The 22692-nt window shown below is 38.0% G+C and overlaps 1 protein-coding gene across 1 annotated transcript in view; it reads right to left on the reverse strand.

The window, feature by feature from the left end:
• Positions 1–22692, reverse strand: part of DSC3 (desmocollin 3) — a 46016-nt gene that overhangs the window by 3916 nt on the left and 19408 nt on the right. The window contains exons 7-14 of the mRNA XM_059410042.1: positions 20920–21086; positions 18168–18302; positions 17587–17772; positions 11230–11489; positions 10977–11119; positions 9757–9981; positions 6413–6637; positions 3796–3917 (exon numbers count right to left, since the gene is read on the reverse strand). Of these exons, the coding sequence (XP_059266025.1) occupies positions 3796–3917; positions 6413–6637; positions 9757–9981; positions 10977–11119; positions 11230–11489; positions 17587–17772; positions 18168–18302; positions 20920–21086 (1463 nt within the window). The remainder of the gene's footprint in view (positions 1–3795; positions 3918–6412; positions 6638–9756; positions 9982–10976; positions 11120–11229; positions 11490–17586; positions 17773–18167; positions 18303–20919; positions 21087–22692) is intronic.

Here is a 22692-nt window from a genome sequence, read left to right on the forward strand (position 1 = left end):
AAAAAAAAAAAAAAAAAAACGCTGGCCATAGGAGAAGCAATGATGATTCAAAGTGGTTGGACTCCATACAAAGTTTACTGATGGTCAGATGGATGAAACAGCAAAGGGAAGAGTCAGGAATTATTCCTCCGTGCTCTGCTTGTGCAAGTAGACAAATGGTATAATTTGTCTACTTGCACAAGGGATGAAGGACACACTCGTGGGTGAGAGGAGGGTGAACAGTTCCATTTTGGACATGGTATATTTGAGAAACCCATGGATGCCCAAAATGAGTATATGCATACGTGGGGCTGGAGTTCAGGTTGGGGAGTCGAGCTGGATCCATAATTTCAGACGTCACCACCACACAGGAGGTAGTTGAAGCCACGGGAATCAACTCTAACACCCAGAGAAAATGGTAGACTAAACAAAAAGAAGGCTAAGAATAGAACCACAAGGAAAAACAAACAAACAAAACAAAACACGTTTTACAGGGTGGTTAAGGGAATCAGAGGACAGAAATGATACGAAATAGCTTCTGGAGCATAGAGGAATCCAAGAGGCACAACTCTGAAGCCACACAGAGAGGATTATGGGAAGGAGAAAACATCAAAGTGGTTTAAGAACAATAATCCACCGATGAGGTTCATGCTAAAAAAGTGGCCCTTGGTGATCTTTGTCAAAAGAATTTCCAAGAAGTGCTGAATAAACAGAAAGTAATATCATAGAGAAATCAAGTATAAATCTCTCAAGCCCAGTTTCAAAGAAAAAGAGATAAGCAAGGAACTAGAGGAGGACCGTCGAGGGAGTGTTTGAAGATAAAAAAAGACTTGACTAAGCATCGACTTAATGCGGGAACCTCATATGGAACTCTGGGCTGCCGGCGAGACGTTAAGTTAGAGCAGTAAACTCAAGCGTGTCAGTTCTAATTATGAACTGCGACTGTCAGGCGAGACCTCCATTAGAATCAGGCTCCATTGTGATCTTGTTACCAACTTGTTTTTCTACTATTTAATATGCAGAGTCTCTAACTAAACCGGAAGATTTTCAAGTTCAGATGATTTGGAGTTTTGGATATTTCAGAATCTGAAACGTATCTATAAATGTCATACATGGTATCTCACTGCCTGGGAAAATTATACCAGAAAAGAGAACTGAGAAGCAGCCATTTGGTGGCACTGCTACCCTATATTTTTTGCTTAGGTTGCTGCTACAGTGAAATTTCATTAAAAAACAAAATAAAAAACTCTCATTATCAAATATCGTTGATGGTATAATTTTTATCATTATAAACACGTTTTCAGAGGTCATGCAAGCTAATACGAAGAAAATTGAAGCTTAACCAAAACCAAGACTCAGCCCACAGTGCCCTGTTTCACATTCTTCTATTCTCTGTTCCTTCCTGACCATCTCCACGTGTTTGCCCAAAGCTCATTCTCACAAGGTATCAATGACTCCTTTTCCATGTCAATGATTTGCAGATTTAACTTCTCTGGTCCTGACTTTTCAACCAGCTCTGAACCCCACCTAAATGTCTCTGACTTAAATTTAGCTCCAGAATCAAAGTCATCATCACCTGTACTCATTGTACTAAAATGAGCTTACACATCCACTAAGAAATGTTGTTACCTTTTATAAAAATATACCTAAAATTAAACTGATAATTCTGAGTCCTTTTGATAAGTGTTCCTAACAGAGAACAGGTAACAATACAGATGAGTACATTATGGTGGAGAGGCCCATTAATGCTACAGCTCTGGCATCAAATAGCCAAGAACAAATATTATGAACATCTCAGTAATTTCCTTCGATATAAAATAAGAACTTACTATGAGTCAAGGACTGTTAAGGGACTAAATGTGTTTTCTGAATGGAGAAATAATTACAGGGTTCCATATGTAGGCCTATGAGGCAGAGGTGGGCAATGATTCTCCCTGATGGTGGGAGGTGGTTAAAGAGATAAAGTCAATACAAAAGATGCCTTCAATAACCAAACTGTGGAAAGAACCAAGATGCTCTTCAACAGATGAACGGATAAAGAAGATGTGGTACATATATACAATGGAATATTACGCAGCCACCAGAAAGGATGAATACCCAACTTTTGTATCAACATGAACGGGACTGGAGGAGATTATGCTGAGTGAAAGAAGTCAAGCAGAGAAAGTTAATTATCATATGGTTTTAGTTACTTGTGGAACATAAGGAATAACATGGAGGACATTAGCAGAAGGAAAGGAAAAGTGAATTGGGCTAAATCGGAGGGGGAGATGAACTGAGAGACTGTGGACTCTGAGAAACAAACTGAGGGTTTTGGAGGGGATGGGGGTGGGGGGCTAGGTGAGCCTGGTGGTGAGTATTAAGGAGGGCATGTCTTGCATGGAGCATTGCGTGAGGTGCATAAACAATGAATCTTGGAACACTGAAGAAATAAAATTAAATTAAAAAAAAAAGAATTCTTTCTAGATCCCTTCACACCAAGATACAGAAAAGACTTGATATAAAGTAATTGTCCTTAGTTATGGCCTCTGTCACTTTGACTTCATTTTTATTTTGTTACTCAAAAGCTAACAAGCTTATCATTTATGCATTTGAAATATTTATTATCCCTATTTCCAATGACTATTATCCGAGTTACCCACTGCTTCAACCACTGAGATTCTAATCCTTTATCTTCCCTGTCCCCTACATCTTCCTCTTTCACCGACCACCCTACTCACTCAGCATCACGCTGCTCCCTTTATGCCCTTCTATGCAGAAAAGCCTTCATTGGCTCTTCCTGACCAAGAGAATAAATCCCAAATCCTTAATATGGCATATGAGGGTCCCATGTCCTACTCCTCTCTTACACCCTCTCCCCACAAAAGCCTGACTTAATGTCAAGCTTCTATTGTGAAACATCATTTCTTCCATTTCAAATCAATTTTTTTACTATTTGTGGAATAATCTCCAAATGTTGCCATCTCCTTTTTTTGTCCTTAAGGCTGTTTTCCACCTCCTTAGCTAGTCCTACCATCTCTCCACTCTCTCACCCTTCTTATTCTTTAAAGTAGCAGGGAATGTGTACCTCTTTCACTAAGCCTTTCCAGTTCATCCAGACATCAGGAACGCACTTACGTACCGTAAGTATCTTTGAACAACAGTGACTATCACATTGGTGCTAATGGCATACTGGCATGTTCCTACTTATTTTTCCCATAAAAGTAGATCCAATTTCTCATAAATACTTTGAAATCATTTTGAGGGAAGAACATGACCTGTAAGAACTTTTTAAATACACATCCCCCAAAACAAGAAGCCCAGGACTAAGCACACCTCAGCGGTCTCAAGAAACACATAAGGAAAGAGAGTGGAAATACTCTTCTGACTCATCTGTCCTCCCCCACACTTTCTAAAAATATATGTATCTCTTTGATATGGTCATAGTTTATCTTGAAAACTTTTAATAAGGTTTTTTTTTTCCCTATGGTAAGTGGTCAAAGAGTCAGATAAACAAGTAGTATCTGGAAATGTACACTGAAGAGAGCGGCTGACACACTGTTATTATAATAATTTCACAACATCAAAGAGAAAGTTTGATATCATAACACTAGAGAGTGGAAGAATGATAATTAAAACAACACATCTGATTTAAAAAGTTCAATAAATGCCACCTACATAAATATTTGAATATTGACAGATAAAATACTTCTGCCTATGAAAGCTGACCAAACTAAAAATACAAATTTTAACTCCAAAATGACTTCATGAGAATCAGTAAAAGAAATCATGGGAGATACTCAGATAAATAAACAGTCATTTTAAAAAATTACTTACCACCTTATCATCTCCAGGTGCTTCTGTGTTTGATATAATCAAGTTTTGCTGTGCTAAATCTTCAGGAAAACCTTTTTTTTTTTTTGCACCAACAACTCCACATACCAAAGTTAGCAATACAGCTGCATTAAAAAAAAAAAAAAAAAAAAAAAGTTTAACATATATAGAATAAAATACTCATCCTTTGTTTTTTATTACCTCAGGTACATGGGAGGAACACAAGGCCACCAAGCATGGTACCTTGAGTTACCTTGGCTTTCCTAAATTAATAGGCCATGATTTAGCTTAGACTTTAAAATTGGAATTAATTATATGCATATTTTGATTATAGCTCCTTTAAAGAGTTTGAATTGTCTCTATGATGTTAAAGTATATACAATTTTGAGTTAAGTAATACATTTTCAAAAAATTCAATGATGTTTATTTAAGACAGAGACTTTAAGGAGATTTACTGATTCCCAAAAGAAAGGTTTACCTATATGAAAACACGACAGACTTTTCTCAACAGAACAGATTTATCTCCAAGTACCTTAAATAAAACTATTCTGTATTTTGTGTTAAATAAAACTATTCTGTATTTGAAAATTCTGTATTCAGAATTTTCATTCTACATCATACCTGCGGGAGGTTGAAATATGTGATAATAAAATTAGCTGTAATAATGACAATTCTTACTATGTTCTACAAGCCCCTCTAATCAAGGGTGACCAAACTGCAGCCCCAAATCCAGTCCACTGCATTGTTTTTGTATGGCCCATGAGCTATGGTTTCTAAATAATTTTTAAAAATTAAAAGAAGTTTATTGCATGTGAAAATTATATGAAATTCAAATGTTAGCGTCCATAAATAAAGTTCTATTGGAACCCAGTCATGCCCATCACTGAAAAATGTTCTATGGTGGCTTTCCTACTAGAAGGGCAGATTTCATTGGTTCTAAGTGAAACCACATGGCCTGCAAAATGTAAAATACATACTAACTCTCGCCCTTTATAGAAAAAGAGTGCCAACGCCCACCCACTCTATGTGGCCCCTTGTTACCTTTCTGGTTCCATGTCCAATCCCACTCTCTCAATGCACTCCACTCCAGCCACACGGGTGTCCCTGCCATGCCTTGACTTCTCCAGGCACCCTCTTACCTAAGGTCCTTTAAGCTGACTTTCCCCTTGACTGAAAACTTTTCCCCCAGGTACTGTACTTGGCTGACTCTCACCTTTCCAAAAATCATCAAAGATAACCTTGTATGTTGGCTAACTGAGCATAATTAAAAATAAATAAACAAATATATATATATATTTTTAACTAGAAAAGGAACATTTTCAGACAAAAAAAAAAAAGGGCGGGGAGCGCCTGGGTGGCTCAGGGGGTTAAAGCCTCTGCTTTCAGCTCAGGTCATGATCCCGGGGTCCTGGGATAGAGCCCCGCATCAGGAATCTCTGCTCAGTGGGGAGCCTGCTTTCTCTTCTCTCTCTCTGCCTGCCTCTCTGCCTACTTGTGATCGCTGTCTGTCAAATAAATAAACAAAATATTTTTTAAAATATTAAAAAAAAAAAAAAGAAAGAAAGAAGAAAAGATAATCTCGTCAGCCTCAACCAAATCACCCATCGAAAGCTGCCGTCACTCACCATTATCTCCCACAATCACCACATACACTCCGCGGGACTACAGTTCCTAATTATTTTGCTCAATTTTTCCTCTACGGCATTTTGTTTCTTTATTAGCTTGCTGTCACAAAGCACAGTGTTTGTTTTTGGTTTTGTCTGTTTTGTTCACGGATGACCCCCAAGCACCTAGACAGGTGTCTGGCATATTGTAGGTCTTCAGTAGATATGTATTTTGTGGAGCTGCTGAAAATACTGAACACTGTACTATTCTAAGCTCTTTACATGCATTAACTCAATTACGGCTCAGCCCTGCCCCATAAAGCAGGCTACTCCAAATATCCCCCTTTTGCAGATGAGCAAACTGAAGCACGGTACGTAACTCGCCCCAGGTCACATGGCTTGCAAATGATACAGCTGGTTACAGACCCAGATAATTTGGCTCCAGAGTCTTGCTCTTAACCTCTAGTCCTATCACGGAACAAAGGAACAACCATTAACTCAGGCTGGAGGAGTGGATGGAAGAAAGGAGGGAAAATACGATGTCATTGGGAGCTAAACAACCAGCAAGGAGGAGGTTAAAAAAAAATAAAACTAGCAAGATACACCCCCAAAAAGAGATACTGCCATGATCCGAGTCATTCCCATAAGGCCGTGGCTAAAGGATGAGAAGAGTTCCCAGTGGCTTGTCATGGACTTTTATATGGCAGAAGTTTTAGATTGTTTTATTTAGCCCTAAAGGGGTAGTATCAGGACCAAAAATGAAAACTATGTGTTGACAGATTTGGTGCAGTCTAAGGAATTCTAAACAGCTCTGTGCAAGCATGAAATCGTATCTCAAAAAGGATCTTGCTCCTTCTCCCTGGAAATATTCCATCAGAACTCATATAATAACACAAAAGCAATTGGTAAATTGCCCACCCCTGATGGATAGTTGGACAAGATTACTTTTTAGAGGCCTTTTCTTGCACTCAGGTATTTATGATACATTTTAACTTTAAGTCAGTAAAAGGACTTACAAAATAATAATGCTATACCCAGCAGGATCGCCAGGATCGCCCATTTTCCGAGTATGACTTCTGCACTCCTGCGAGCGGCCAGGCATTGGCTTGGATGAGTACAATCACACAGATTAACTCTCACAGTTTTTGTTGTAGATTGACCTTCTCTGTCTTTTACAGTAATAGGAACACTATATTCCTGAAATTCAGCATTTTTCTGATACGAAAGACGGGCAGCTGTATCTGAAAGAAAATGAAAGAATTAGTTCTTTAATAGACATTTATTTCTCCCTTAGCATTTGTTTTGCCACACTTGTTTCTACACATAGTATTCTTAAGGGACCGCCTGCCACACGAAAATGAATTAAAATGGAGAACTACCTTCAACCTTTCTCAGCACTAATATTACCATGTATGCTCACTGTAACTTTTTACAAGAGAGGCTGAGAGATATAATTTGACCTTGGAGTGATCCAGTAGCATTTCAGCAATATTTAATATTCCCTTGTCTTTCTCTTATTTACAAACCAGTGATGGTATATGGACCCTTGACAGACACCTCAAGCATTTTTCTATGGTACCAGTTTATGGTACTCATAAAGAATTAATGCAAAAAGTCTGTCTTAAGTTGACATTCTCTTATTCATTTACTTTCTGGTAACTGTCCATTATCTTTGCACATAAGGTAACTTTTCAAAGTACAATAAACACTGTTAAAATGCCTTTGCTCTAGGGGTGGCTCAGTGAGTTGGGTCTCTGCCTTCAGCTCAGATCATGATCTCAGGGTCCTGGGATCAAGCCCTGCATTGGTTCCCCCTGTTTCTCTGCCTGCCTCTCAGCCTACTTGTGGTCTCTCTCTCTGTCAAATAAATAAATAAAATCTTAAAAAAAAAAAAAAAAAAAAGCCTTCCCTCTAGAAGTGGTCTCAATACCAGAAAGCTAATTAATGTCACCCAGGCCAGAAATAAGCTTTACATAAAAACGGATGTATCTGATTCATAACAATACATTTTTATCAACTATGCTATATCCCCAATAGCCTTGATACCTATTTTAATGACTTCATTATCAACTGACCAAGAGCTCTGTGCACTTTCAATTGCCAATTACAACCTTCCAAGTTTTGCAGTAAGTGAAATGACACAGGTGCACAATGCCCATTCTGGAAGCCATCTGTAACTTCTAAACCTTTCTTTTTTTTCAATTTTTATTTTTTTTAAAGATTTTTATTTATTTATTTGACAGAGAGAGATCACAAGTAGGCAGAGAGGCAGGCAGAGAGAGGAAGGCAGAGGCTTAACCCACTGAGCCACTCAGGCGCCCTGTAACTTCTAAACCTTTCTTAAATGCACTGTTACAGCTGATAAAAACTGCAAAAATTTCTGGCTGCACCTCAGATGTAAAGCTCCCCAAAGGCATGTGAATTACTACTAAGGTTTAGGTGGAACCCTCCCAGATCCTGGTGCGGCTAGAGTAAAATCCTTCAAATTCCTCTCCTCCCTCAAGACCGCAAGCTCCGCTGGAGTCACGTCTCGTTTATTCGTACTAATGCAGCAGCCTGTGACGTCCTTGCCACTCCGCTCTGCCCTCTTCATACCGTCGCGCCACCAACGCCAACTTGTTAAGACATAAATCTGGGCACAGCACTCCTTCCTGGCAAACTTCCCAGTGCACATCTGCTGTGTGTACAAAACTCAGGCCCCTCACGACCAGATTCCATCCATCCTCCCACTCGGTCTTTTGGCATTTTTGCTAAAACCGAAACACTTAACAACACTGATTTACTGAATCCCCCAGCATTTTCCTTCTTTTGTGCATATGTATTAACCTGTTATCGATTAGACAAACAGTCCTTAAGCTGTTGGTATCTACTAAGCACTGGGTTACATGCTGGAAATGCACAGATGAATCATAAACATCCTGAGAGACTCAGATGAATCATAAACATCCTGAGAGACTCATGTATTGGAGGAGAAAGGTAAACAGATGATAATACAGCATGAAAGGAGCTATCATAAAGGTAGAAAAGGTCATGATGCTACTTCTGCTTTAAGAAAGACTTCATAGCTCTGAGCATCTGAGCCGGGGCCATGTCTGTCTTGTTAATCTCTGCACATATCTGCAGGGTCGGAACAGGGCATGGTGGATGGGAGATGCTCCCCAGGTATCATGAGTTACTACTGAACTATGACATGCGAAGGGGTAGTCTAGGCAGAAGGGATAGCCTACACCAAAAGTCCACCTGCATGAAAGAGCATGACTCAGTAACAAAACAGCAGTGAAGGGTGGCTGAAATATAGAATACTGGCCCCCCCGCCCCCAGAAACCACCATCACAGGATGGTGGCTGTTCTGGGGCTCCAACGTCATGACGTCATGCCTCTGTCCATATCCCAACATGTTTCCTTCTAGAATACTAGAGAGTGCTTGCCTCCTACACCCAGTATCCTCCTTTCTAGAGTTCACTTACACTAAAATTTATTTTTTTTTAAGATTTTATTTATTTATTTGACAGACAGAGATCACAAGTGGGCAGAGAGGCAGGCAGAGAGAGAGAGAGAGGAGGAAGTAGGCTCCCCGCTGAGCAGAGAGTCCAATGCAGGGTTCAGTCCCAGAACCCTGAGACCATGATCTGAGCTGAAGGCAGAAGCTTTAACCCACTGAGCCATCCAGGCGCCCCCCAAAATTTAAACTGCCCGTCTCTATTCCACCTCACCTCACTGCTCACTGCTGTCACTTTAAAAATACGCCAGGGGCATCTGGGTGACTCAGTTGGCTAAGCATCTCACTTGACTTTGGCTTGGGTCGTGATCTCAGGTTCATGAGATTGAGGTCTGCCTGATTCTCTCTCTCCCTCTATCCTTCCCCCACCCACCCTCTCTCAAAAAAAAAAAAAAAACCAAAAACCAAAAGACAAACAAAAAAAAAAACATGAAAAAAAACTTTCTTAATGATAAGCTGCAATATTTTAATAAAGTTTTTTGTCTGTTATAAACATAAATTTTGCCTTCATAAAAATTATTATTTCTTTCACTTTATATGCAATATATAACACAGACCCCCTATAATATTTGTAAAAGATTTAGTCTCCTCAAATATATTGATGAGAATATTACAGTAAACAAGGAAATCCACTTATTTTATAGCATATAAATCATTACTTTTTATTAAATATTTTTGGGGCGCCAGAGTGGCTCAGCCAGTTAAGTGTCGGACACTTGGTTTTCGCTCAGGTCATGATCTCATGGGTCTGCTTGAAGATTCTGCCCCTCTGCTCTCCACCCGCTTGCTCACATGCCTCCACACACTCCCCTCCCCCCCCCTCTCAAATAAATAATTAAAGGTAAACAAGTAAATAAATACCATTAACTCTGGTGAGGGTCCACATTCTGTTCGTTTCTGGAGAAGTGTTCGCCAAGCTGAAATAAAATGGAGCACCGTGGATAGGTTCATCGGGATCGACAGCCGAAATGTCGGTGTACTTCATCTTTGGTTTGCAAACTGTTACGTAACTCTGAAGTATTTCTGGTGGGTTATCATTCATATCTTCAATGTTAACCGCGAGTGTTCCGGTACATGATCTACCATCTGGGAAGAAAGAGAAAAGGTTCAGTGTCGCTTTTTGCCTTCTTCTACAGTTTCCCAATAAAATGAATTAACGACACTCTATATATATGTTTTCTTAAATAAGTGATGATTACAGAAAATGGGAAATAAGAATGTAGAAGGATAAATGAAACCTACAGATCATCTAAAATGAGAACCGCCATTGATAATATCAGCCACAACTGCCAATAACCCTTATGCCAGGATTATTACCAAACACTAAAAATCAGTGTGTGAATTGCAAACTCTGTGTTTTGGGACGGCTTCCTTCTGGTACGGATGTAAATGAACATTAAAAGGTTACAGAAAGTTATTCTAATCCTGATACATATTTAAGCCACTTAGAAAGATTTTTTTAAAAATATCTGATGTTTGGGTTCCCTAACTCAGGAATCTGATTCAGTGTGTCTAAGTCATGTCTGCAAAATGATTTTTTTAAGGACCCAAAGTTAATTATTATTATTATTATTATTATTATTATTCTAACTGAATTAGAGTATCATTCTAATTATGAGTTATTATAATATTCTAATATGAAGCTGGGGTTAAGAACCTCTGGGTTGTTTTAAGGAACAGCATTCAAGGAAAGGATCACTTTGACCTAATAATCAGTTGAGTTTCTCAAAGATTCTATTTAAAGAGATACAGAAGAGTCTAGTGAGGCCATTTCACCTAAGCCTAGACTTGAGTGTCATCTTTGCGCTTCAACATGGATCTATAAACAATTGAGATCCCACCATGCTGAGGATACAAAGATAAGTAAGACCTGATTTACATTACAAGGTTCACCCTTGTTAGATAATTAAGAGAAATAAGAATAGCCTTCAAAGTAATTTCTAACAACTCCAAATATTTATCAAAAAAAGTCTGCAAAAGAAGAACTGCAATATATTCTCCAATTCCTTTCTAAAATATCATATTAAAACTTTAAAAAAAAAAAAAGAAAGAAAGAAAAGAAAACTTTTTTTTTTCCTTACCTTGGTCTATTGCCAGAACTGTAATGTTATACACGTCATTTCCGGGAGTCATGGCCTCCCGGTCCAGGATTTTGGAGGTCATGATTGACCCTGAAATCTCATCAACGGTGATCCATCCTTTAGGATCATGCAATTTTTTGTACCTATTAATATAAAATAAAAAGTCTTCAGGAATATAAAACATATTAAAGTAAGTTACTATCTTAATTATTACAAATACATTATTCCTACATAGTTATAGAATTCTTTGTACCTTAAGCGGCTACCACTGTTAGTTTCAGGGTCATACGCCTTATAGCCATTGACCTTTGACCCCACTGCTGAGTTCTCTTTAATCCGTACATATTGGGCTGCAGGGCTGCATTCAGGCCCCTCATCCTGATCCCTCACGTGAACTGTGACAAGGGCTCGGTTCATGGTTGCCATTCTGAGTGCAACATCTCTAGTAAACGGAGCTTCATTGTTTACTCCAATTTCCAGGATCACTTGGTGGCTTTCTTCATAATTCAGTGGCTTTTTAAAAAAGCACATGGATATCAGCATCAGTGTAAAATACATACATTACTTCAAATAACAAGTGACCTTCTGTAAATATGAACAGGGCCGCATAAATTCTATGTTCCCATTCAATCAATATTGACTTTTACCCTTTTCTAAAGAGAGAGGTGATTCTTCACAAAGCCTTTAGCAAGAGTGGTCTGGAAGTTTCTGCAGATGGTCTTATGGAGTTACAGAAAAATAATTGCTGAAATACTTCTATAGTTTATTCTTACAAAGGAAAATTATTCTGAACCTGGAGATAATGGGAAAACAAAACAAAACAAAACAAAAAAGTGTTCTTACGGCCCTGCTTTAGAGCACCGAAGGACCAGTGTAAGGGGCATCTAACTCCAGGAGAATGCAATTTTGCTTGACTTACTGCTTCCTATTGCCTATGTTCCTCTCCTTAACCACCGCACTATAATCCCTCTGCTATACGATACTGCTTAACTGGTTTATCAGCCTCTAAAAATAGTTAATGAATCTGTTGATTAAAATTAAATTTTAGACAGCAAATCAAGCAAAGCCCGTAAAAACACTATTTCACATTGTTTTGCAAACTTAAAGCATTTTTTTTTCTTTCTCTTTCTACTTATTAAAACCATCATCGGCTGACCATTGAAAGATCAAAACGGAAGAGTCAAATTTTTATTTTAAACCGTTCCCCATACCTAGCTATTATCAAGCTGAGATACTGATAAGTCCACGAGGCAGTCAAGGAAATTTCTAAATCTTAGAATCCATGAAATGTATGTGAAACTCTTTTTTATTTTTTATGAACATTCCAGAAAATGGAGAGTCAAGAGGGGAAAAAGAATTAATATGTTTATCTATTACTAATGAACACTATCTCACAAATGACATGTGTCTGTATGATCATGCAGAGAATAAGAGCATCTGCTGGCAGTGAGACTTGCATAGAAATTCACAAAACAGCTGCTGCTCTGAGGAGGTGTAGTTATTCCAGCCAGGACCCCTTGCTAAAGCCTTAGAAGTGCTTTATGTAATTTTTTGAGGCTTACACTGGATATTGCTTTCGAGGCTTAAAACTCTGCAAGATTGGAAATCTGGTGGGATGAAATCAGTGATTAATGAAAAAACAGCAATTCTCTTCCACTACAAGTTAGCTTTATGTGTTAACTAATTTTTTTTTAAAAAAAGCTCAAAAATATCCTATATCTGCACTGAGATATTAATGGCTCCCTAGAATATGAAGTACTGCTCTGTCGTGGAACCTCTATGTTGAGAATGGCCGAGAATAATACTTTCTTCACTCAAGCCCACGTGCACTACTTGTTAGAAAGGAAATGCTGGGATGGAAAGATTACCCAGGCTTGAGCTCAAGACTGCATCAACTCATGCTCTACAGTTTCAGAAAAGGTATCCAATATGGAAAATTGTAACACTAGGCCCACGAACATGTAAGACTTCTAAAAACAGAATAATAATACAGTTAACCAAGTGTTTTCATTTTCATTGTTATAATGGAATAGCTACTAGGGAGGAAGAGAGAAGTAATTTTTTTTTTATGTTTTATAGATAATACAGAGGCTAACTTTCCAAAATCACATAGCTACACAAAGCAATTTAACCTAGTGCTTAAGAGCAGGTACTTGCAATCAAAGAGACCCAGGTTCAAATCTTGTCCTATTACAGCCTAGCTGTGCCATTTCAGCTAAGTTTCTTAATCTCTCTGAGACTAAGTTTTGTCTCCTGCACAACTGTGATAAGAATAACATTCAACACTATAAGCCCACAGTGAGTGCTTTCCACTATAGGTTATGAGAAACTCTCAGGCTGTCATACAGGCAACTGAAAGAAGAAAGTGATGTTATGTTTTGTTAACAGTTAATATAATTCAATAATGGGAGACACCAACTAACAAGGCAATGTTTGGAAGCTTTGTTCAGATAAAAGAAGTATATTTGAGCAATCTTTGGTTTAACTTAACTTACTGATTATTTAATTCTTTTTGGTTTAAAGGGATGAATAAAGTTCATTCCTCACCATCATTGTATAAGTAGCCTACGTGAGAGAATGATAGATTTCAGAATGCCTTGATTATACAATGTTTGATTTTAAACTTTAAAAAAAAAAACTTTATTTGTTTGAGAGAGAGAGAGCACACATGTGAGTGAGCACAAGAAGCAGGGAGGAACAGAGGGAGAGGGAGAAGCAGACTCCCCACCACTCTGGGGCTTGATTCCCTTCCAGGGACTCTGGAATCATGACCTGAGCTGAAGGCAGATACTTAACCTTCTGAGCCACCCAGATGCTTCCAGTGTTTGATTTTAAAATAGAAGATGCCTCATCAAAGTTAGAAAGCACTTAAAGATACAACTTGAGTATACAAACACAAATCTTTAGCACAGAAAGGAATAAAACGTCTTTAAAGACCACTGTGGCCACCAAAGGAACTGTGTAAGGAATTCAAGTTTTCTAAGGGTTTACATAAAATATGGAAAGGGAAATATACCACGGAAAATGCAAATTTTATTGTCCAAAATGTTAGAGATTATTATGAATGGCTCAAAGAAAGAGAGAAGGTAAAATTATCAAGGATCTAATAATGTCAGAGGAAGGAGATAATTTAAAAAAAGTAAACTCACAGAAGTAGAAATTAATTCAAGTTCCAAAAAATGACCCCATGTGTGACTAAAATCATTGTTTTATCAAGCCAAGTAACCCCAGTATGGAAAAGAAGAGAGCAAGGGGAACATGACCTAGGGGTCCCCAGTGGTTCTGAGGAAGATTCTGCATCAAGAGCATCTGAATTTACTGGCTCCATCACCTCCCATCTGTAGGAAAAGGGCGCAAGTCACTTCTTGTGACTCAGCCTCCTCATCTAGAAATGGGGAAGAATGAGAAGAACAACCACATTTCAAAGGTTTGAAATAACCTTTGAACGACCATCATTTCAAAGGTTAAAAATAAATCTTTTGAATCTAGTATTTTTGTTTTGTTTACAATTTCAGAATTTGGGAAAAGAAGCGAAATAAATTATTATCATAAGCCAAGCCTAATACTGCCATAAAAAATTAACAGAAGTGGTGGGGGCGGGGGGCTGGATGTCTCAGTGGGTTAAGCCTCTCCCTTCAGCTCAGGTCATGATCTCAGGTTCCTGGGATGGAGACCCATATCAGGCTCTCTGCTCAGTGGGGAGCCTGCTTCTCTCTCTCTCTCTCTCTACCCCCCCCCCACCGCTTGTGATCTCTGTCTTTTAAATAAATAAATAAAATCTTTTAAAAAAAAAACTTAACAGAAATTGTGCAAAAGAAAACTGTAAGTATCTTTTTTTAATTGTGAGAAAAAGGGTAATAATAATATCTTGTCTTAAAAGGGATATGACAACCAGCTATAATCTACCTATGCACTTAGCCTCATTCCCTGTGACAGACATGAAAGGTGACCAGTACTTGAAAACTGCTTTTAAATGTCTAAAAGCATTTCCTAGATATAAGAACTAGGATGTAATTATAGAATATAAATGTGACTACCTTATATTTAAAGATAATGGGAATAAATGCATAAAAATTTTATTGGGGGGATTTTCTTTATTCTTCATATGTGAAATTAACTTAAACTGAACCAGAGACAAAAAAATAAAGTATGACCGTCTAATTGCTCTCCCTCCTGGGGAATCTCGAGATGGTACCCAAAAGCTGTTCACCAGAAATAAAACAGATGTTTATTAGTCACACAGAGTGAGAAATATTCTAGGATACAGGCTATAATTTCTGAAAATATTTGGAAACATTTTTCTTAATGTCTCTGTGATCAACACCCCTTGAGGGAAAAAATGCACTCTGAATATGAAAAACAAAATAGAACATGTTAATATAATTATGAATTTTTTTAAGAATACATTCTTTTGAGAAAGTATACTAAAATTCATTTTGTATTGGTCAAAAAAACTCTCAATAAAAATTTAATTCTAGTGTTACTTAAATTTTGCCTTCTGAAACAAGATAAAATCCCTGAGACTTAAAAAGTAACAAAAATGGGGCACCTGGGTGGCTCAATGGATTAAGCCTTTGCTTTTGGCTCAGGTCATGATCTCAGGATCCTGGGATCAAGCCCCACATTGGGCTCTCTGCTCAGTGGGGAGTCTGCTTCCCTTCCTCTTTCTCTGCCTGCCTCTCTGCCTGCTTGTGATCTCTCCCTCTCTGTCAAATAAATTAATAAAATCTTTAAAACAAAAAATAGCAAAAATGGGTCTTTAGTAATGGACTTAAATGAGAGAGAACAGAGGAGCAGCCTTCTAATCAAGCAGCAGATTCGGAGAACTCTAAAAGGTCCGAGCTTGGGTCTTTAACGTGAACTACTGCATAATCTATTCATCTCAGATCTCAAACTATTTCTTTGACTTATTTCTAGAAAGAAGTCAAGGTGGGAGTGAGGGGTGCATAGACGAGGTGTCCAGGAGAAATCTTTTATGGAACATCTGTTGCCAATCATCAATTTTGAGACAAATGCCTGCACTATGTAGTTGTGTACAACTTTGGAAATTGACGCATGGCGGCTCTTTTTACAATGATACACCACAGACCCTCAGCCTACCCAACTTCAGCTGCATCTGTGGTGGACATGCCCCCATGTATGCTCAAGCACACAAAGATTCAGCTCTTCAGATTCAAAGTTCGCTCCAAAGCCAGGGTTCTCTCCCCCTATGAGGCCCAGGGAAGCTCAGAAGTGCAGGAGAGCTGAGGTTCCCTGGAGGCAACCTTCAACCGGTGAGGGACATGGATATCAACAAAGGCAGTTGATGGATAAGCTCCAGGTACCACATTTTCAGGAGATAATTCTGAAGTACATTTTCATGGTTCGTTACAGGACCGAACATCCAAGGTGACTACGTCAATAATGCAGACTTGATTGACTTTTCATTCTTTCCTGTCTTTCTTTTCCATTTTTACTCTGGCTTCCTGGGATCCACTTTCTAAATATTTCCCTCCACTGGGTTCCTTGTCTTGGGTGCTGCCTTCTGGAGAGTCCAAATGAAGACTGGATGGAGGTGAACCAATAAGGAGGAAAAACAATCAGTACCATCTGCTTACTTTCTTTCCTACGACTATCGGCTGTAAAGTTTTGTTTTTCTTAAGTAGTCGGTTTCAGTCCTCAACTTGAGCAGATCACATTAGAGAAAACTGAAATATATAGAGATTTGATGTTGAGAGTAATTTGGAACAAATATATTTGACTATTCACATCTGGGTAGAACTTGCTGAGGCTTATTCCATAATCTCTGGAAATTTTTACAAAGGAAATAATTATAAATAGATATTTATGTATCCAAGTCTCCACCATTACTGTTGTTGGCAGGAAAGCAGCCTTTGATTAATGGATGACTCCTTTACCTGCCCATATGGCAATTTTCTTTTTTGTTTTGGGTATGAATTTAAAACCAACCATCCTTCCCAAATAGGGCCTTTTCTGCCCTCATAACCTGGAGCCTAGAATAAAACAATGCAACCAAAAATACTATATATAAAATAAAGAGCAAATTCCTTCAGTTCTGTCTGATACAACACTATTTCACCCTCAGTACCTCCTATAAAGGATCAGATACAACCAGGCATATGCCAGAGAGAGAGAGAATAAAAAGAATATGGGTTTCTAAATTGTATCATGCAAAGAATAAAGGAATCAGGAACATTTACCAGAGAGGAGATAAGTTTCAAAAGAACAAAGCAATCTTTTCAAAAGAATTCTATTTCTTTTAAGAGAGATGGAACCCAGACCATTAGAGACAGAACCAGGGGATATAAAGAGAATAATTTGGGCACAGTAGAAGTAAGGACTTCTGAGAATCAAAGCTTTCCAAATATGGAATCAGCTGCCAATGGAGATATGGAGATCCTTAGAATTGAGAATGTCCAAGCATAAGCTTGGTGACTAATGACTGGCAATAAAATTATAGAAGAAAGACAGCATTAGATGGGAACAGCTGGACTAAACAGACTAAGCTCTATTCCAACTTCTGGAGTCTTTGATCTTAAACTCTTTAGTTGATTAAACCATTAGTTGAATGAATTAGATTGGAGTTGTCAATTATTCATTATTACTGTACCTTTACAACATACAAAACACCTTCGTTAGTTTCTTTGTCTGTGCTGATTTTGAAATGTCCATTTTCATTGCCCTTCAAAATGGTAAAATTGGCTCTCCAATTGGCAGTGTTAATTAAGTCCTTATCTTCTACTGGTATTCTCAATATCTCCACATTGTAAGCATTTTCCTCTACTGATGCTTCGTACTGAAACAGAAGAAAACTTGTTAAAAACTTACTTTATAAAAAGAACTCTACAAAGGAAGTAAAATATTTTTTCCACTCTAAGAATACTGGTTCTTATAGTTTTTATCTAGTTTATTTAAAGCCATGAATTACAAGGACTGTTGTTTCATTAAGGATTATCCTTGAAATGAAAGAACATGATAAATGAAGATGAATGTTACCTGCTCTTATTAGAAGGAGGCAATATAAATACTGCTACGAATAAATAAAAGAGAATTATATGTCAGCTATTTAAACTTTAATCTTATTCATAAAAAACAAACATACATCAAAGCATGATATATATTTTGTTAATTCATATTAAATAACAAATGACAGTTGACAAGTGGAGGCATATTCTAAATTTATATACTTACGGTATTTTGTTTGAAAGTCGGTGCATTGTCATTTGAATCTTTTACTGTGATCATACAAGTTGATGTACTCATCAGTCCAAAAAACTGACCATCCATGTCTTGTACTTTCATTATCAGTGAGTACTTTTCTACAGTCTGAAAACAAAGCAAGTATTTAATTAGTTTTGAAAACATATGCTTTGACTTACAAATGAAACCTCAAGTATACACTCTTCTCTCTGTGCCTATCCATGCTTTTATTGGATTCTGTATTTGTGTACACTTTAAGAAATTAGAAGACAGGGAGAAGCTGAAAAGGTAAATATGGCTTAAGTTACAAAAAGCCATACTAAGAATTTAGATTTACACTTAAGTAGCAAGATAATTAGGAAAAGTTTTGTGGGACTCTTAGGGGGAGCACAAAATAAGAACATCTGAATTTTAGAAAGAAGCTTCTTCAAGATTTACTATCATTTGTGGTAAACTGAGCTGAAAACCAAAGAAATTATCTAAGACAGCTGATCCAAATCTGAGGTAGTAGTTGTGAAGACAGAGAGAAAGAGTGACAGGCAAGTTCCTTGGGAGTTAGCATTCAGTAGGATGTAATGGTAGGTTCCGTATAAAACATAAGAGAAGAGAGAAAGTTGAGTATGATGTTCAGCCATCCTACTGAGACAGGCAGAGGGCGTGTATCATCAACTGTCACGTAGCAAATGCTGGAGAGCCCGTTCTCTACTGAGGTGAACAAAGTTAGCAAGGAGAGCCAAAAGGAATGAGCTGTGTTTGGCACATACTGGATTTTATGCACCTACAGGAAATGTCGGGAGACAGGTTCAGAAGGCACTTGGATGTATGGCCCCATACCTACAGGAAAGCTCACAGCCATATATGGAAAGCTCACAGCCGAAATACCAATCGGGGGGCCAATAATATGTAGATGGTCATTGAAATTGTAGCAGGAATCAGCCTATCTAGGAGAGGGTAAGGGAAGAACTGAGGATAGTAGGAACAGCGGCAGCATTTCAAGAATAGGGTAAGTAAGAACACTAAGCTATGCGTACTAAAATGGAAAGATCAGGGAAACCGGAAAAAGAACCAGGAAAGAGAAGAGTTCTATTAGGTGCCAACAATAGACAGGGGCTCCAGGCAATGGGTGGACATCGCCATTAGGAAGTCCCCATGGACTTCAGTGAGGAGAGTTTTTGCAACTGGTGTGGTGATGATGAAACGAACTCACTACTTTACGACACAATTACTTCTGTTGCCTTTCCCTTCTCTCCTACTATCCAGTAGCCACTCCTTTTTTTGTTTTGTTTTCACTTTTTGACTTTACTCATTTTCAATTTCCTGCTCTCTCTTCCTCCGGTGTTCATTTTGCTTATCCCCCTTCCACACTGGAAACCAACATTCTCACCCTGAAATGCTCCTCCTTTAGGCCCCAATGTCTGATACCCTGTTTTTTCTTCCTCTAAATGCACTGGGGTTTTTGCTTGTTTTTATAAACTCCCTTGTTCATTTCTTCATTTTCTGTGTTGTTCTCACAACACACTTTGAGGCTGCTCCCCGAAAAATCCAGTTGGCCTTTTTTTGATCAGGAAAACGGACCTGGGTTTGACCACAGATGTGTACCTCACAAGCTGTGTACCCTCAAATTATTTAATTTTTCTAAGCCTCATTTCTCCACCTGCAAAAAATGAGGGAAGATGCTTGTATTTGCTTGATTATTACATAGACTACCTATCCCACATACACAAAAACACATGCATATTGACCCTTCAAACTTGCCCATTTGTTATTACCATCCTGTGCTTTCTCACATAGAATGTCCGGACCACAAACAAAAATAAAAATAATAACCAACAGAACCTTTATACTACTTTTGATTTCTTTTCATGGGTTCTCACCATCCCCTCCCTTTTTCTTTGGCATCAAATTACACTGATTTCTTCTGTACATTATCTCTCCATGTCATACTGAGCTCTCTATTTGTGTTAATCAGGTTATAGTGGGAACCACGGAGGTGTGGTAATCAAGCTCTTTAGTGCACATGAAATCGATTTATCTGCCTCAGTCAGTAATTCAGGGCTTTGAGTTAAACATGGGCTGACAATATAGACAGAGCAACAATAACAAAAATCAGATGATTCAGAGCAGTAATTTGATTCAGGAGAATCACTATGACTGTCACATTTGTCCTCTATAGATTGGATGGAACACCTATCCAGTCAAGCAAGGAAATTATAGACCACATAGAATTAGGCATAAAGAATTTGAACTTAAAGTGCTCCCTACCTGACAACATGCCAGTACTATTATCCAACCAGGTTTCCTAATAATCCATCAACTTAATATCAACTAATTCATTCCTCTTAAGAAGCACCCATCAACAATAATTGGACAGAGGTCAGTCTATGATCTAAACTCATGCAACAAGCAAAATTAATTGTCCTACATGAGCACTGAAGCCTTTACTGAGCTGGAACCAACTAGTCACATACCGGAATAGAGTAGTAGTTAACAATAGCAACTTTCATAAGAAATATATGTTGTTCCTACTCCTACTAAGCAACAATTGATCTGCAATAATCCTATGGCTTCTCTTACCTAAGAAAATAGAAGTAATATTTTAAAAAAACAAAAACAAAAATACACATAACAAGACCAGGAATTCTGATGTCTAGAAACACCTAGGACCATGGGAGAGCCAACTGCAGTAAATGGGGTAGGAATCTCGAGCCCCAGTAAAATGATGTTCCACGGAGTGGAAAGCTACCTCTCGGTCCAGATAATGCGAGGTTATGGTGATGACACCTGTGCTGGGATGCACAGCGAAGATCCCTGGGGACCTCGGGCTCTGCTCCAAAATGCTATACTTCAGGCGTGTATGCATCGTGTCTGGTTCATCTCTGTCTGTGGCACAAACCACTCCCACTGTAGTACCTACATGTTAAAATAGGGAAAAAAAAGAGCCTTTAATTTCAAGAACTACAAAACATATTTAGGAGTCCTTATATTTTTCAAATTTTAACAATGATAGTGGCAATCTAATTTTAAGTGCATTTCTTATCTGAGCTATTCCATCTTTAGAGAGCACCAATGAAGAGGACTTCAGGTTTATAATGTAAAACCCTATGATGCTGGGAATCAAAGTGCACTTTTACTCTGTTCACTGTTAAAAATGTTTGACAGTAAATTATTAAAAACTTATTTAAATGGCAATCAAGAATATTTTCAAAATGGGGTACCTGGGTGGCTCAGTCTTTAGGCGTCTGCATTCTGCTCAGGTCATGATCCCAGGGTCTTGGGATCAAGCCCCGCATCAGGCTCCCGGCTCAGTGGGGAGCCTGCTTCTCCCTCTCCCACTGTCCCCCGCCCCACTCCTGCTCTCTCTCTCTCTCTCTCAAATAAAATCTTTTTAAAAAAGAAGAATTTCAACACATATTTCCACACACTTCAAGAACAAATCTAGCTGGAGAGAGAAACCATTCAATTTCCTACATAAATTAAATTTTTAAATTTAATTTCTGATTAATAGATAAATCAAACTGAGTTGGCATATAATTGTATAAATGGCCAAGCTGACCTTTCACAGTGTAATCTCTATTCTCTGATGTTTTTTACTGGTCTCTGACGTGTCTCGTTCTTTCTCACCCACTAAGCATCAACACCTCATTGCCCTCAGCCCCACTTAATCCTTAGGAAGGGATTTCATACTATTCACCCTTCAGGAGGAATTTAAGTCAACTGCTTCTTCAGTTGGAACTATTAATACTTGTCATCTGTATGGAACGTAAGAAAATTGTTCTGGTAAAGGATTACAGCTATCAAAGCATACAAAGAGGTGGTATTGTATAGTGCTAAGGACAGTGTTCCAGTGCCCATGAAAATATAATACATAGATCCACTTTGCCTATAGCCCTGTATGTAAGACTGACCTGGGGAAAAATACATAGACAGATACAGTCACATATATACATATCACACACATATACGATTTGTTGAAATAAAAACCAATTAATGTAAGGAAATATTAGTTTTAAATAATTTTTCACTATATGTCCTTAAAATTTGCATATATGTGTGTGTATGTATAAATAAATGTATATATATATACATACATATAAAAATAGTAGAGAATATCCAATTACCTATTTATAAATAATGACAAGATTTTTGCAGCAGATCCATACAAAGACATGAAGTAATCATCTTATGATAAGAAAACAAATGCTGTTTATCCATGTTTGCATAGAAAAAGTTTCTAATCTTTGTAAGGCAGAATACGTTCTTCTTGAAATTTTACTGACAGGACACAAACACTATTTTAATTCTCTGGGTAAGAACTGCATTACTTACACAGAAAAATCTTCCTAAAATATTGACTTCAAAAGTCCTCTTCATGAGTGCTATACTTAAATATTAGTTGAGCACCCTTCGTCCAAACCTCTGTGTGTGAGTTAAGACAAAGTCAAGGAACTTTGACTTTTTTCAGAGTATCACAGCCCAAACTGCCTCAAACCTTCTCATGTGAGAGGCTTTAAGTGCC

Source organism: Mustela nigripes, chromosome 8 (genome assembly GCF_022355385.1).
Source record: "Mustela nigripes isolate SB6536 chromosome 8, MUSNIG.SB6536, whole genome shotgun sequence".
Classification (NCBI taxonomy): Eukaryota; Metazoa; Chordata; class Mammalia; order Carnivora; family Mustelidae; genus Mustela; species Mustela nigripes.